The sequence below is a fragment of the Salminus brasiliensis genome, chromosome 15 (assembly GCF_030463535.1).
Source record: "Salminus brasiliensis chromosome 15, fSalBra1.hap2, whole genome shotgun sequence".
NCBI lineage: Eukaryota > Metazoa > Chordata > Actinopteri > Characiformes > Bryconidae > Salminus > Salminus brasiliensis.
In genome coordinates this window covers 24,854,999-24,872,281 of record NC_132892.1, presented here as the reverse complement: position 1 = coordinate 24,872,281, position 17,283 = coordinate 24,854,999, and the positions used below count along the sequence as shown (strand labels likewise).

The 17,283-nt window shown below is 41.1% G+C and overlaps 2 protein-coding genes across 5 annotated transcripts; one reads left to right on the top strand and one right to left on the bottom strand.

The window, feature by feature from the left end:
- Positions 1 to 4,005: 4,005 nt before the first annotated feature.
- emp1 (epithelial membrane protein 1) lies at positions 4,006 to 10,096 on the top strand. Of its 3 annotated transcripts, none has more exons than XM_072656627.1 (5): positions 4,006 to 4,440; positions 6,144 to 6,261; positions 6,455 to 6,563; positions 6,681 to 6,821; positions 7,687 to 10,096. In XM_072656627.1, the coding sequence occupies exons 2-5, from the start codon at positions 6,184 to 6,186 to the stop codon at positions 7,845 to 7,847; spliced, it is 489 nt and encodes a 162-aa protein (XP_072512728.1). In that variant the 5' UTR covers positions 4,006 to 4,440; positions 6,144 to 6,183; the 3' UTR covers positions 7,848 to 10,096. The 3 variants fall into 3 exon arrangements, with proteins under 3 accessions (XP_072512728.1, XP_072512729.1, XP_072512730.1); XM_072656628.1 differs by lacking the exon at positions 4,006 to 4,440 and adding an exon at positions 4,499 to 4,603; XM_072656629.1 differs by lacking the exon at positions 4,006 to 4,440 and adding an exon at positions 4,507 to 4,586.
- On the bottom strand, positions 10,092 to 16,958 carry f8a (coagulation factor VIII associated). 2 transcript variants are annotated; one of them, XM_072656621.1, is made up of 12 exons: positions 16,861 to 16,958; positions 16,352 to 16,398; positions 16,153 to 16,225; positions 15,071 to 15,230; positions 14,904 to 14,972; positions 14,515 to 14,635; positions 14,262 to 14,354; positions 13,702 to 13,766; positions 12,072 to 12,153; positions 11,811 to 11,857; positions 11,546 to 11,601; positions 10,092 to 10,499 (listed from the first exon to the last, which is right to left on the bottom strand). In XM_072656621.1, exons 1-12 carry the CDS (start codon positions 16,917 to 16,919, stop codon positions 10,418 to 10,420), a joined length of 954 nt encoding a protein of 317 aa, XP_072512722.1. In that variant the 5' UTR covers positions 16,920 to 16,958; the 3' UTR covers positions 10,092 to 10,417. The 2 variants fall into 2 exon arrangements, with proteins under 2 accessions (XP_072512722.1, XP_072512723.1); XM_072656622.1 differs by having other exon boundaries at positions 12,072 to 12,141.
- Positions 16,959 to 17,283: the final 325 nt, after the last annotated feature.

Sequence of the window (17,283 nt, the reverse complement as noted above, 5' to 3'; positions counted from 1 at the left end):
CCAGATGGGTGGACTCATACATGTATGCTTATTCCAGCTCACCTTTGACCTTATACTTCTCCACAGCTACTTGGTCCCCTTGCATCATTATAGCCATCCCGAAGTCAGAGCAGAAGCCAGAAGGAGTGTCCGGAGCAGAAGCAGGGATCATAGGACAGGAGATCTTTACTCGTCGTCCCCACCATAGCAACGGCAAAACATAAGAACCGTTCTGATAGGAGAGTGAAAACCAGCCAGACCACACATTTATACAAAAAAAAAAGAAAAAAAAAAAAAAAGAAAAAAAGAAAAAGAAATATATATATATATAAACAATATAAACAATAATAATAATAATAATAATATATAGACCAAGCTCCCACGTCCACATGCAAGGGTGTGAAACAGTCCTTTCATTGGTAAAGGACTCCAAGAGTTGCACTACACAGCTAAAGAACATATTTTACTACCTCCTGGTAATGTTTAAGAAACAACCAGAGAAGTGTGCTGAGATACACAAGGAAGAAATGAGGTAACCCAGGCACCTCTCGCAAGATGTAGCATGCATCAAATGACGCCGTTAGGAGCAGGTCTCGCCATGTGGCCCTCACAAAGTAGCCACAGTCGGGAAGCAGCTGAAGCACGTGCACAGGAGCTGCGTCCGCTGGAGAGAAGTTGAAATAAAGTATTTATCCCCCGCACTGACTATTCCTTCAACAGCTTTTTATTCAGAATGAACATTTCTGAAGATAAATGGCACCAGTGTAAATAGCAAGATTTCTAAACATAAAAAAAAAAAAAAAAAAAACACACAATACGCTAACCTCGTTCCACAAAAAGGTGGCTGTAGCCCCTTCCTTGAGCTGTTAAGGTCATAGCCCCTCCAGAACACTGCACCAAGGGTCGCATTTGTAACCACTGTTGAGTAATATAGGATGAAGGGTCATTTAGATTTCCATAGTCCTCTTCACCTTCATGTCCTACACAAAGAACATCACAGAATTACCTACTTCTCTACATCAAACCCAACATAGTCTCTTTATCAGGCTTCCGCAGACAGTTTCATTTTAGTAGACGCAAAGTTAGTACAAGTTTACAATGAAACTTCAATGAATCCTATTTATTAACATTTCATGGGTCAAATCAAACATTTGGCAACATTTCAGAGAGAAAACACTGAAGATGTAAAGAAGAAAAAGTCATTTAGAGTGGTTTGATCTGAAACCTGTTACAGTAGATAGATAGATAGATAGATAGATAGATCACTATTTATCCCACTGGGAAAGTCAGTTTTTACAGCAGCAAAATCAAACAAGAGAGCAGCATAATAAAGGCACTTAAAATAGTAGTAAACAGTAAATCTAACTATAAATACAGCTATATTAATAAATACAGCTATAATATACATAATATAACCCAATTATAGAAATAAATAGTAGTAGAAAAAGTGATTGCAGTGCAGTAATTACATTAATATAATGTCATATACAGAATGAATTGTGTAATGTAACAGTGCAGTAACTATATTAAAATAATGTAGTGATGTAAGGCATCCTGGGGTATCAGTAGGGATAGAAACCTGAACTTTCAGTAGTTTTATACCTCTAACACCTACATTACGGAACGATACTATACAAAGTGTCTGCTAATACACTGCCTAAGGCATGAGACATCCCTCAACAGTAATGGTGATAGTTTTAGATACAGTACAGGCCTACATTTGAAACTCGGTTCATGGTGGAGAGCTACATGCAAGGCTCTGTAAGGCAAAACACGCCCCAAAGAAAACTCCATTTTTTATATTGGGGCAATATTTAATGATGCCTGGACCATTAGAAATTCTCCAGAAATTGTATATTTTTACTTTTATTTTATGACTTCTATTGAAAATTGAGCTGGTTCTGTAAAGCTGCTAGAGATTTCTGCAGTACAGTGATTACATTAAAACTCATAAGACCAAGAACAGCTTCTCCGACAGAAAAAAAAAGGGCTATATTTGTGCTGAGGACACTGTGACCTCTGGTTCTGATCACCAAACCACTCTGAACAACTGTAAATACGTTTCCCTCATGAACTCACGTGGGAATTTGCTGGAATTCCCCTTTACATTTTAAGATTTATCTTCATCCTTGACTATAACTAACATCTAAGAGAAACAGATTGGGTGAACTGGCCTATTGTGGGGCACCTAAGCTATATTGTGTGTGGCTCATCCTCAAATTCAATACAAACCAATAAAACTCTGGATTAACAAGCTGTGCTGGCATGTGATCAGTCACACCACGTCTCAAATGTCCATCCTTAGGTTAGGATTGAGCGATCATCAAACAGGAAGCACCCCTAATGCAAAGACATCCCACATTAGGCCAATTCAGCCTACACACATTAAGAAGGGGAGGCACTTAAGCCCATTGGTGATGTGTTCAGGTATAAAGAGCTTCACACCTGGAAAATCTGACTGAAGCCTGTCTTCTCCGTGTAAGCCCCCCAGTTTTGCCCTTAATTTGCCAACAGACTGAAGTGGCTGGTCGAGGGTCTTGCCTCTCTGTAGGAACCTGCGACCCGTCTGTCGAGGTTTGGGGCCAAACACCTTCCTTCGTGGGTGTGGAAGGTCATCCACTCGACTGGCCCAAACGTGTGGAGCTGGACTGCTTGTAGTAATTGCCTGCATCTGTCTGACCCACTGTGCTCCTGACCCTCCGACCTCAGCCGCACCGTTAACCTCCAGGTAAACGGTATCTTGTCTGGGTTCAGCTTTAACTCCCAAATTCAACTCTGCGAGTTCCTCCAAGCCCTGGTTCCCATTCGCAGCCGGAGCTAAGACTGCTACCACCGCTAGTACAAGTACGTTTGATAATACACTCGTTTTCACTTCGCGAGACATCGCCCGTTTGATGTTTCTGCTCGCGTGCGCACCGAAGGTCGCGCGCTTTCCGGTCATGCAAATAAAGCACAGGTACGGAACCGCAATCAGCCCCCTGTGTTTGTAGGAACCAATCAAACGCGTCAATTAAGACCCCATTAGTGCTCAGGCTGGGATGGTGTGCTTTTGCACACTTTCAGCACTAGGTGTCTCCAAAGGTGTCTCCTTAATAAATGCTCCTCAAGTACAAGAGGCGTTTTAGCCTGGCTCTGATTGGACGACAGCTTTGATTGACACTCGGTAGGACCAATAAAAGCACTTTTATTGTCGTTTTATCGTTTTATAAGATAAGATAAGATCAGATAATCCTTTATTAGTCCCACAGTGGGGAAATTCTCAGTGTCATAGCAGAAAGGGGTAGCAAAAAATGTAGATAAATAATTTACACTATATACACAATATAAATAAGAAGTAAAAAAGCAATAACAATATTATTTACAGATTATTGCACATGTGGGAGGGGGGTATTGCACATAGTATTTTTACATTGAGGAATATTATTGTTTTTATTATGTTTTTTGTTTTTATTATTACGTTTTTTATACGTTTATTTTATTACATTTTTTGGCTTCTGCCCATACTATTTAATGTATTCAATCTGTGAAGGATTTTGCTTACTGCAGACTTAGGAGACCAATCTATATATATTTGTTTTACATTTATTATGTGAAATTGCTACTGGCTGCATCTATCTATCTACTCCTCACTATGTTTAGCCCCTCCTCCCCCAATCCAGCCCACTACTCTACTATGATAAATAGTATATCAAAATAGCACACCAGCATTAGTAGTGCCTTTATTAGCACAGTAGGTGTGGGTAGTCAGGTTTGCCAGGTTTGCTACAGTGGCGTGAAAACCCTCCCAAAGGTAAAAAGCAGATGTTCAGCATTTCAGGAGCATTTAACAGCTGGCAGGACTGCGCCAGCCCCTCTATCAAGGCAACCTGCAGAATGAGTAGAAACTGATGGTTTACATGTGCAGCAACGCCCACTTTTACAAACAAGGACACCGGGGCGTGGTTACGACACATAGCCCCGCCCCCAACGTGGTCCAGCGTGCACGGAGGGTTCGCATGGCTTCAGTTCTGGGAGCTCGTGGGCGGGGCGTAGGCTTTCAGCTGCAGTGCAGCGACTGTTTGGAAAAACCGGTGGAAAACTGACGATGGGAGACTTCTGACAGCATCCCCTGAAGCGCAGTGAGCTGATACCAAAGCTTTAGCGTGTGTGTCCTCCTTGGCTAGTTGCTGAACAGGTTAATATGGATAAACAGCCACTAAAAGAACGAGATGACTGAAGGACGTGAGGGACAGAAGTTGCGCCACCGCCAAGAGAAGATGCGTTTTGGGACCTAGCAGCTGTCTAAAACCAGACTAATGGTGCATTTCATCCAGCACAGCTTCATTTACTGGAAGTTGAAGGGGCTTTTGTGACAGATCAGGCCATCGCCCTGCTGTTTTGAGGCCGTCAGCAAAAAAGCTGGAGGAACAGAGCAGCTGCTGAAGTTGACCGTGTGGCCATGGGACACGCAGGGCTTTAGAAGTAAGTGGATGGGATGGGTGGGGTTTTCATTGCAGCAAAAACGGTGCGGGGAGGGGTGGGGAGGTGAGCAAGGAGGAACCGCGGAGATGCGAGAATCTGCCTAGGTGTGGATCAGCAAATCTAAACAGGGAAAATCATAAAAATCAGTGCGTAAATCTCGCAGGTAACGTTTTCCTATCTGTAGCGTAACGCAGTCTGACCTACGCGGAGCTAGTTTGCAGTCAACGGCGTGACGCGGTAAAGTTGACGATTTGCCGTGTCGTATCCAAGCCATGCAAACTCAAAATAGGCACTAAGACAGAGCAGATGTGGTGGTAGTGGTGTTATGGTGGTCACAGAGAAGTTCCCGTAGCCCTACATGGAAAGATCTGCATGCAGTAGAGCAGAGGAGCTTCTCCATGACGCTGCAGGAATGCTGTCATCTCTGCATGGAGGACGCGTCTGCAGCTGAAGCAGGCTGTTAGGCGACTGGGATCGACTCTGGTGTGAATGTTAATGCAGTAGACTCCAGAAACCGTGCTAATGCCATTACCATCTGGTTGAACGTGTTGTCCACATCAAGGCATTGTTTTGGGACGAGCTTCCATTGGCTATAAAATATGCATGCATGGCCACTGACATGGAGGAGGTTAAAACTGCTCCAGCATATCTGAGGTCATTTTTAGAAGCCAAGGTTTTGGAAAAAGCTTGATCATTTAAGTGTATTATGCGTTTGTCCATCCTGGGGGAACATGCCTCAGCATTGTGCAGATTGATCGGTCAGTTAAGCTGAGCAGAAGCGTGCAGAACAGGCACTTTTACTGATGTACTGAGGTTGTGCTTCTTGTGGGAGGTTTCTAAGGGTGTACCGATACGATACACTAACCCAGATCTCGATTCAGGTATTCGTATGAATATTTTGAACGAAATGTGACTGAAGAAGAATGATGGAACCATGCTGTTGCAGAGCTCGCTAATGAGATGCAAAAACCTTATATCTCAAAAATGGCCAATTTACAGGAGAATTTATTTACCTTACTTCAATGTAAAGTTCTGGACACAATGTAAAAAACTCAGAAACAGCTAAATCAGTGGAGATGTCCAGTTTTGGTCCATTTTAGCCTTACTGGCCTGGCCCACCAAAAGAGAGAGTTATGCTATTTACATTTCTGACCAAATTATTGACACCACTTTATCAGGTAAGTTATCTTGGCAGACACTGAAGAGACCGTCCTCTGCATGACTCTAAATGGTGTCTGTCTATTTGAATTAATGTCTGCCCGTCATGCAGTTAGTGGGGCTGTTGAAGGCGCCACCATTGCCGGAGCAGAGTGTGCTTATTCAGTTAAACCTAGAGCGGCAGCCGTAGGAAACTTTATCAGGCCGGAGTCAGAGAGAGCACAACCGGCTCTCTTCCCTCATCACTCCTAAAGTGATGTTGACTGTCACGGGCGACTGTTAGCTGGTGCGGTGGAGCTGGGGGCCTGGTGCGTTCCTCAGAAGCGTGTTGGCCAACGGTTCGAAAAGAGGTGGTTACCTTTCTAGTGTTTGTATGAGAGATAGGAGTGCGAGGGATCTTCAAAATTGGCCCTTAACATTAAGTGTATGTCCTTAAGACCTTTATAACATTGAACTAATACATAGTGCTTCTATGGTTTAAAGAATATACCCCTTAATTTCCTTCCGCAGTTAGCCTCTGACACTTGTTTTTCCCTTTACTCTAGGTTGAAATTCCACCTTGTCTTCACCTCAGCCTCTAAGAGTATGTTGAAGGCTTTGACTGGAATTTGTTTCCTTCACCTCACGACAATCTTCTTTCTTTTCTGGGCCACTATCGATGATGTAAGTAGAGCGTTTCTTGTTTAGGCTTCTCAGTTGATTCTTCATTATGATTATAGCATTATGATGCTCTTGATTTCCTGGATAGAAAGGATCAGTCTTCTATATACGGGTTAACACATCAATCCTAAAGACTTCTCCGTGGTGATTGATGCATTGCACCATTTAATATTTGCAGTATTTGCTCTATTTCTAGGCCTGGTGGTTTACGAGGACCATGTACACAGACCTGTGGGGGAGGTGGGTGATGGAGAATAATGATGATGTCTGGGTATACATGGATATACCCACATCTTATCGAAAAGGTGAGTCAAGCTGGTAACAACGATTCGGTGAGAAGAGAAGCTTTCAGATGGTAATTATTAATAAAGCTCATAACCATGCAAGTATGTTACATACAATGTATCTGTTGCACCTAATAGATTACCTACAGGCTGTGCAGGCCTTTGCAGTGTTGGCCTGCCTCTTCGCTGTCTTCTCCCTCTGTATGTTCATATTCCAACTCTTCACACTGGGCAAAGGACAGAGGTTCACCCTCTCTGGAGTCCTGCAGCTCATCTCAAGTGAGTATCATGATATTAAACAGTCCTTAAACAACTTAGAAGCCCCAAATTTCTCTCTTTATTACCTTAATACTACTACTGCCACACAGATGAACCTGTAATCAACCTGTTGTTGTTTTGGTCAAACATGTTTTGATAGGCAAGGCTAATGACAAGTAATGTTGGAGGTAATCTTGGTGGTGCTAGGTTGTTGGTTGTTCTACGACACCATCAAGTTCAGATTTCACCCGTCAAGACTTGGACTTGAGGGTCCTGAAGGTGTCCTGTGGTGTCTGGCACTGAAACGTTAGCAGCAGATCCTTTAAGCCCGTTAAGTTGTGAGGTGGGGCCTCATTAAGTGAGCCTTTGCTCCCCATGATCTTTTAGCCGGATCACCGGTTGTCCTGCCCTTTTGACCACTGCATAATCTGAGAACACCCCACAAGATCTGCCTGATGTTTGGAGATGTTGTGACCCAGTTGTCTAGCCATCACAGTTTGCTTGCCCATTTGTCCTGCTTCTATATGACTTCCATCACCTTCTTCAAGAACTGACTGATTGGTGTTGTATCTTTACAGTACAGGCTCATCCTTGGGGCAGTAGACAGTTCTTGTGTCTGATAATGTATGGTAGAGATTTATTGGGTTTCCAATAGAGAAAAAAAAGCCTGAGGTGTTAGATTAGCATCTACATATGGACCTTTAAACTTGCATATCAATCCAGCCACCCAGCTTATTTGAGCTTATTTGGTCCAGTACTGGTCCGGTATCATCCACCCACCCATTACTGAACATACATAGCCATAATAGTTTTCCCTATTAATCCATTTGCCTCAAGTCATCTCTCACTCTTGTCAATGATCTACAAACTCTTGTTCCCGCTCCAGGCTTCTGCATCATGGTAGCCCTGTCAGTCTACACGGACCACTTCCACCGGGGAGAGAAGGACGGCTGGTACGGATGGTCTTACATCATGGCCTGGTTCGGCTGGCTGCTAACTCTTCTCACTGGAGTCATCTACATCATCCTGCGCAAGAGGGTGGATTAGATCACGACGCTGGATTAAGCCACGGCGCAGATTACAGGAACGCTCTGTAATACTAGCTCAGAGCTAGTTAGTAAAGAAGATCATGCTAGCAGGTTCCTGTTAGCTTTCATTTGTTAGCCACCTTAGCCTTTTGGAATATGCGTTCGGTTTGGATAATGCTGCGTCCACATGCTGCGTCCTACTTCCCACTGAAGTCAGATTTACAAGCACTTCACATTTACGTGCTTTGTAGTTGGAGCAACGTGGAAAATGGCGGCTATTTTACATATTCAAATAATCTGCACAAGCATAAAAAAAGTTGAGTTCACAGAGAACTCAAAATTATCTCAGAATTTTCCACTAGGAATTACCACTTAAGGGGGTGTTCATGTGCAACTTTCATGTCGGGTACTAGCACCTGAACGCAGCATTAGTCCCAGTCTAAAAATGGAGAATTCCAAATCCCAGACAAGATTCAATCAATAGAAAAGATTCGGGTTAATATGGGTCTAGACCAAAATCCATATAAAGTCCATATGAAATTCAGATTAGCCCTATGGCTAAATCTGTCCAAGAAACTAAACTCATCTGTGCTTGTCAGAAAGATTTACAAACCTGCTGATGCTCACATAAGTAAGTGCATCAAATATTATATAGCATAAAGTGTTATATAGTGTAAGCTACTATATATTTGTTTAAATTAATATACAGATTCTGTATTTCAATGTGACCAAAACCCACCAAACATTTTAACAGACAGACAGACAGACAAGGTAGACGTGCTTTAGACTGATCGATCGATGGCCAACCAGTTCAGAACTGCTTAAAGCACAAGCTTAACCTTAATCCAGCACTGAATCAGGTTCATTCTCACTTTACTAATACATGCTACAAAACAAAAAGCTGACCAAAACATGTAAACCTGGCAATTGTTATCTGAAATAGTTGATGGTTTTCTGATGTTTTCATGATGCAGCTCCATAATTCATTTGAGGAAAGAGAATCTAAAGATTAGCGCGGCCCAAACGATGATTAAATATTAAAGGAATGCCACCCATGAATGCTAACATGGCTAATGATGAATGAAAGTCAGCAGGGATGAGTTAGCTAGCAACATTTGACTTACATTATGTTATCTGGAGCTTGCCAGTTCTTCTGTATTATTAATGTACTTTAATAGAAGGAGGCAGACAAAAAAAAAAGGGACGAGAAAAAGAGAAAATGAAATTAGTACATAATGCAAAGTGTAAAGCAAATGTATCTAATGTGTGTATAGAAATGCAGGTAATATGTAAATATAAAGAATATATAATATATGGACATTATAAGAATGTAGTTTTACAAGAATACGCAAAGATACAGTTCCAAGAGCATTTATTTGTAGACCCAGTGACCTTCACACTCTTAGCATATTGTGTTGCATTGCTTCTCACCCTCTCTGCTTTTCTTTGCTCATTTCTACATCATCTCCAGTAGTGTCAGCAGAGCCGTCTTTGTATTTCTGTTTGTCATGACTGATTTGTTTTATTGTCTTTTTTTATTTTATTTTTGTATGGAGATTTATCAGATTCTGGCTCAGGGCCAATACAGGTTTCAGATCAGTGGTTTCTGTTCACTATTGTCTGGTGCTGCAACAACTTTCTGTGTATTTTACACCTGTGTGTGAGTAGTAAATACAGTGCAGAAAGATCATTCTGACTCCATAGGCTTTCTAACACCCTTTTCTTGTGAGCTATGGTTTCACTGGTGCCGTCCTGCTGTCCTACAGAGCACTGTTGTGACTGAAAGCTCACAAATGTTCATGTGATTACACAGAGCACCCTTGATCCTAAAGAAACGATCCCAAATGGGCTTGTGGTTTGTAAACTGAGAGAATCATGAAAATATGGTCATAAAAAAAGCTTGTATCTTGGAAATATCTTGGCAGAAGCAGAAAAACTTTTAATGTTCCAATATTTTGGACCATTGCTGTTGGTCCATTCTTAATGAAATGCTCACACAACATAAAGGGCAGCACTGAGTTGCAAGGTTTTTGGTATGATATATTTCTGTGCTTGTAAAACAGCTCCTGATATTGAAATCCCTTTATCAGGTGAGGCTACATTGATTATTATGATGTGGTTAGGGTGGCTCCTCTTGGACCAGTCAGCAGATCTTCACGGATCAGCTTTAAAATGAATAAGCATGAACTGTGTGGAAATGGTCCAGCACAATGGCAAGTGATGCAGACAGTGTAAAGAAAAATCACACAAATAAAAACATGACCAACATTACTGCTTGAGTTTATTTACATCTCATGTAACTTTTACAAATAAATATTAAAAGACTATCTTAAATCATTCAAAACATCACCATCCAGAATGAATAATATATATGAAGTCAAGATGGAGGACAAAGTAGGACTACGGCAGCCATTTTGTTGACATGTCTAGGTCCCTGTTAGTATGTTTTTTTTTATTGACGTCAGCTTGAATGAAATAACTCTCATATACAGCTCCATCACTGACCTTGTGTAGGACTCCCTGCAAAATGCACCAGGCACTGGGAAAAGGAATGTTTCACAGAATGAAACTAGACCAGACTGGACTGAACTAAACTCCCTGACCGGAGGGGGTGATTCTCTCCTGGACAACGAGGTGGAGGAGGTGATTCTGCTCTGCAGTGAGAATAGGCCTGAAAAGAGAGAGAGAGAGAGTGTGTGTGAGAATGCAAAGTGGGTTAGCTCAAGAAAAGAAAAAAAAATAGACGAGAGGAGCAAGAGCTTAAAACAACTGACTGGAGGGAAGGGGGAAACCAAGAATCGTAGGGAATATGGAAGGGCATGAAGAAAACAATGAAAAAAAGGGGAGACAGAGAGAAGGGGACAGAAAAGAAATATAGCTTTCATCAAATACACAATATCTACTAAGATACGCCATTACTATTGTCTACATCAGAAGAGAGAGAGGAAAAAGACACCACCATACAGCAATCAAAGGGTGATAATCCCGTAAAATCAGAAAATTATAATAAGCATTTGCTTTATATGCTTTATATTTTTAAGCAGCATTTTTTAATGCTCATGGGCTCCCTCTACAGTCGGGGAGTGAAATTTGGATGCAATTTCTGGAAACAATTGAGATACAGAACAGTCGTTTGAAAGTGGAAGAAGCATGTAGACTGATGTGGTAGAGTAATATTACTTGATTTTACACAAATATGACTTCCCAAGCATTTCCCTGCCCAATTCACCCTTCCCAAGTTGCACAGTGCAGTTAGAGCCAAGCCCAGAGCGGCAATCATAAGAGTTTATTACGGTGAAGCTGCTATTTTTAAGGTAAAATCCTATAAACTTTTTGCTTTAAATTATAAATAATATTTTTTGACCACTATGTTAAGTATTCAGTGCTTTTTAAACAGGTGAAATCAGAAATGCAGTGAATCCCTTCCCAAACAATCATGATCAGCCTAAATTCAGATGTCATCACTAACAGTCACTCTGAATACCCTGATCAGGTTCATGGTTTGAAGTCTAATGCACATCAAACTGGCCATGATTTTAGCATTTTAACAAGTAATTCAGAGCAAGATATATCAGATTTGTTTTTACAATACCCTCCCCTAGCATGCCATCATTAACAAATTGCCAAATTGCATTAAAAAAGCCAAATTGACTCTTCCTGCTACCGAAGTTGATTCTTCTCTATGATGAATAAAAGCAGAAGTTCATGGTAACTTACCAGAGTTCTGTCTGGAGAGCCTTGAGAGATTCTGTATCTTTTTCCTGACACGCCATCTGCAAAAGAGCAGTCACTGTTAAAGTGTGTCATGAAGCATGCTCTATTCACAGTTAGCCAATAGAAACATCTGCATCATCATCTCCAAGCAGTAACAACTGAAGACTACCAAACATCATTCATGGACATTAAATTAATTTGGATATGAACAGCAAATTCTGACCCTGTTACATCTGTAAGGTTTACAAACAGCACAAAAACAACTTACAACCACAGACTGCAGCAGAAGGAACACGTCTTCTGGAAGGAAGTTCACTGAAAAGGCAAAAGCAAGCAACTCACTGAGCGGTCACACGAACTACGAATAGTCTACATTTTAATTAAAGCGAATACACTCCAACCATCAACGCCGTTACAGTGGGTGGTTTAAGACAGTTTAAGGTATAATCGTGATATCTATCCAATTCACAACATAATTTACAATATAGTCAAATGGATCCCAAAGTAAATAAGCAATCGCCACCATTACCTTGACTGTGTGAGTCAAAAGATTCCCAGGCGTATCTCTCTAGTGTTTGTGCATGTTCCGGCAGAAGTTTCTGTGGGGGAGGCTAACACAAGCGCCAGGTTACATAGACACAGATCATATTAATACTTTCATCATTCAACTAACACACAATCTCGACCTGAAGGTAACTGTAATTTGGATACTTGGGGAAATATTTTTTGAAGAGAAAACTTGTTTCAGAAATTGTTTCATTTACTGAGACACATATAACAGATAGTGATAGAATTCTTAGGCTAATATAATGCTTATTAAAATATTAGGGATTCTCTGATATTGGAATCATGGCCAAATGTTAACATTCAATATTTTTCTTTTATGTACATGCGGACACATTAACTTTAGCGAAATGTAAAAGTTATGGTCACCTGGATGACAGAAAAATCCAACTTGTATTTCTGCAGTGTTATAAATGCAGTAATATGAAAAAAATAGTTATTCGTAGGGCTGCCTCCTCAAAGTCGACAAATTGAATAACCACTAGAGACCAGTAGACTAAGATTCTTAAAGTGAGCAGGATTTGAAAAAACAAGACAAAGGCTTGAAAAAACTACATTTGCAATAATACTTTCAGAAAAGGTCTAAATGATCTGGGCAGATTCAATAAGGGCTAATTCAATATAAATGTTCTGTATCAAGTAACGTCAACATTAGTAATAATATCAGATCTATAAAGCCAATCTGACTAGTTGTACGTTCCATCTCTGCTTGACCAATCATAACACAGAAAAGCCGGACCATGCATCTGCCTTGTGCTTTATACAGGCCAGACCAATCCTTCAGTTTAGATCTATTAACTATTTGTTGTGCAGAAAAGAGAGACTAAGAAGAAACATTTGTTTTTTCATCTGAAATATTTCAGAATCTAAATCACAAGTGTTTTATTATTATTTTAAGATTTTCTGGCTTACACTTTTCTTACAGGTAACACTGTTACCTGAACACTCTGCTCTTCCAGAGTACATTTAATGCATCAGTTTGAAATACTGCTCAAAAAATAACATGTCTGATTTTTAGAAGTACCCAATACCTACTAAAAATATAAAGCAAGTAACTCCAATAAGCACCAACATGTTAGCATGGATAGTATTTCTTTTTCCATCTTTAAAAAAAAAGCTGTTCAACCAGATGCTGTTTCACACTTGCTGTTTGCCCTACATGCACATAAGTATATGGTCAATAGCTGGAGTATCTGAACTTTAATAACCATATAACAAAAATAATAACCAATAACCATAAGGTGTTAACCACAGGAGTAGGACCACTGCGTCTTGATCCTTGGTCAAAGTAAGCTTGAGAACAATATAATCCTAAATCAGCACTCCTACTCTAATAAGCTTCTGCCCTTCTTTCTGATGCAAGTAATCAGTCCCCCAAATCTAGAGTTAGCCCATCATCACACACTATGACATGCCTCATGAACAGATCCTAATAGACTAGCGATTTGGCATGTTAGTCTGATTTCCTTTCAACATTCTAGATCAGACCATTAATACAATTTTAAAAACACATATTTCACAATTATCTTCATAATAACATGGTGCTTAATAACACCATAAAAGGTATACTAAAGACTATGTGAATGTAGGTCTACCTCAAGCAGCATGAGCAGGAGTACTCTGGAGATCTCACATTTTGCCACTATATCCATAAACGCACCTTAAGAAGAAAAAACACTGCATGTGAAAGAAGGACCAGGTACTTTGTTTCGCAGTATAGGGCTACTTCTGACTTTTTTTTCCAAAAGCATTAAAAGTGGTAGATTTAAAGACTATCAAAAACTTGATTCTTTTTCAGACTCTAATAAAGTAGGCCTAATTGTGCTCTTTCAATGAAACTCGCTGTTGTTTAGTGTTTTTTTTTGTACTATAAGCACAATATGCAAAAGCCTTACCTCTTCAAAATGGCAACTTTACAGGAGAAGGAAAAACCCTTCCTAACTTTCATTTCAATTCTATGCAAAAAGATTTTACACCAAGTTATTTTGGAGCATGTCTTTTGGTCCACTCATCATGAAATTCTGACAAAATATGAAACTCAACTGCCACAGTTACATTATGACAGTGAAAAACAGCAAATCCAAGGTTTTTGTGTAACTGCGGCGATATTGTATTGTGAACACTACTTGATAATGAGAATTGATAATGCTCTCACCAACAGGGGTGTTTGTACCAGGCAGCTGCAGCCCTCTCTCCTGACACATGATCTGCATTTCCGAAAGCACTGCCAGCGCGCCATCGTAATCACCTGCCAATCAAACGTTCCATACATCATATTCTTTGTAATGTGGGCAAGATTCATGTCCTATATTTCAGACCACATTTTTCATTCCTTTAAATGTATCATCTGTTGCCAGTTTACTGAATTACTGTTTCGCAGAAAGTCCACTGACTCTCTCTGTACTCACGGGTCAGTATTTTGCAGGAGGCCATCTCCCACAGAGACAACAGGGACTCAATAGGGGTCTGCGTCTGAAGCTCTGCAGCTCTCTGAAAGTGGACTATTGCCTCACCAGGCCTGTTCATCTCCTACACAGAGACACAAACACACAAAAGGTAGGAGTCTATTCATATAGGCAACTAGACTATAGGTGTATATTGTCACTGTCACACAAAAATACTTTTTACACACTTTGCCATAATTTGATTCAGGTCAGTTCATAATTCGGTCAGTTCTTCTTTACATTTCATTTCAAATTCTGGAACAATAGAAATGCTCCAATTGTTGTGATTTTAGAGATACAAGGTTTTTGAGTGACAGCGCTGATATGTAGCATATACACACAGGATGCCCTACCTTGAGAGCGTTACCAAGTTCAAGGGAGAGACTGGCTGCCATCACTGGCTGATTCATCTCGATATAGACCTGTGAAACATTATAAAATTGCCAGAAGATGCATCAGATCCCCCACATGTGAAGCCAGACTAGCGTGATTATGTGAACACCAACACAAAGCATCCTACCTTAATAGCAAAGCTGTAGCAGTTAAGAGCAGCCTGCATGTGCTCATCAAAGCCTGGGGCCTGCAGCGCTCGGTTCTCCCTCTCTGAGGCAAGGAAGAGTCGAGCAGCATCAGTCAGAGCCAGAGCCTCTCCAGGGGCATTAAACAGTGTTTGCTCACACCTGGGGAAGAAAATAATGATTATAATAACAACAACTGATACATATAGAAATTAATATTCACTTATAATCTAGCAATTAAATGTAGATGAAAAATGCACTACTGCAGAGAGATTAAGCGTATTAAACATTTAATAAACAACAGAAAATTGTTCAGCAATATGCCGGAAACCTATGGCAAGACGGTTTAGCCCAAGGCGATATAAGCCATAACTCAGGAAATTTTTATTATTAGTAATAATATCAGCTCTATAGAGTCAATTTGACTAGTTATATGTTACCACTGATTTATATGGACCATCATACTCTCTTACCAGTGGTGAGCCACCACTGGCACCACCAGCGCCGGGTTATCGATAACAGGGTTGTGGGTTCGATTCCCGGACTTGGCAAGCTGCCACTGATGGGCCCTTAAGCAAGGCCCTTTACCCTCTCTGCTCCCCGGGCGCTGGAGTTGGCTGCCCACCGCTCTGGGTGTGTGCGTTTTCACTACCACAGATGGGTTAAATGCGGAGGACACATTTCGCTGTACAGTGTACACTGTACAGTGACAAATAAGTGCACCTTTACCTTTAAAAAACAATTACATTTATTTTCACAATTATATATCTAAAATGAGAATTTCTACTACAACAAATGGCAGTTTACAGAAATCTTGAATTTGAGTTTTATTAACAAGAACAAATCTGAGTTACAGCTTGTATTGCTGGAGGTATTTCAGGATAACACAACTTGCCCAAGTAACCCAAGTAGTTACAAAAGCCAGGGAACCTCATTTACGTTCAGATGTTGCATGTTTGGCTTTTCATAGCTGGACACAGTGACTGACCTCAGTGAGACACAAGCAGTACAGCAAAAAGGGTGGCTACCACATCAATACACAAATAACACTGTAGTGTATGAGCTCATCTGCACTGGTACTTACCGAGCCATAGCCAGGTTACAGAAGGCTGCATACTGCAGACAGTCCTGCTGTTTCAGTTCTTTAGCTAGCTGACCTGCAGACAGAAAGGGCCTGATCAGAGTCAGTCTGCTTGACTGAACCGTGGATGACAGTCAGCATCTAGCCATATCTAGCACTAGCTCTCTATGGAGCCGACGGTACAACTTACATTACAACTTACCAAACTGTTCACTTGCTTCAGCAACGTTGGGCTTTCGAAGGAAACGTCTTGAGGAGGGAAAACATACAAATATATGTCATTAAGAAGACGCATGCTTTATTTAGCTAGCTAGCATGCTCGCAGATGCTACACCAGACTAAGGCTAAAAACAAACGGAGGGTAGCTAGCTAGCTAGCCCGTCCTCATACTGGCCAAGACACCAAAAATAAGTAAGCTAGCTAGCTAAATAAAACAGCTCAGTAAAACGGTCAAAATAAGCTTTAGTCCTGTCAGTTTAGTCTATTATTAGTCTATTATTTAGCTGCATACGGGCGCTAGCTAGCCTGCCCTCATACCGGCCAAGAGACCGAACATAAGCTAGCTAGCTAAGCAGGCTAACCGCTGATGGCTTATTGCTGTGTATGATAATGAGGTGCTAATAACGACACCGAGGAACAGCACTAAAAAGATATCTGCGGTGACGGTCAACCTTTAAAACAATGTCCAGAGAGCTGCTGTAAGTCTCTTACTTCTTGAGTTTGTTTGACACTGCCCGATAGCGCGTCAGGAAGTCTCCCTCCGCGGCCATTGTTGACGTCTGAGGAGGGGGTGCGGCACGCGCAGCCGAACGGCTCAAACCCCGCCTGTAGAAAACGATGGGTAGGCCTGTACACTACCTGTCCAAATGTTTGTGGACACTTTGTCTAATGTATTTTCTATGCATTCAGATACTTTGGGCCCAGTTTTAGGGATCTTTAGGCGAGCCGTCAACCGTGCACCGCGCAGCTGGATTTAGGGCGTGTCAGAGTGTCTTCGCTGTCGTAACGACGGCATGTCCCGAGTCTCTTAATTAATCATGGGACTTTTTTGGGAATAACAGGCAATAAGCCAATCAGCGTGTCGCTTGCCATTCCCTTTAAGAGCCAGGTGCGATCTGACTTTGGCGGATTGCT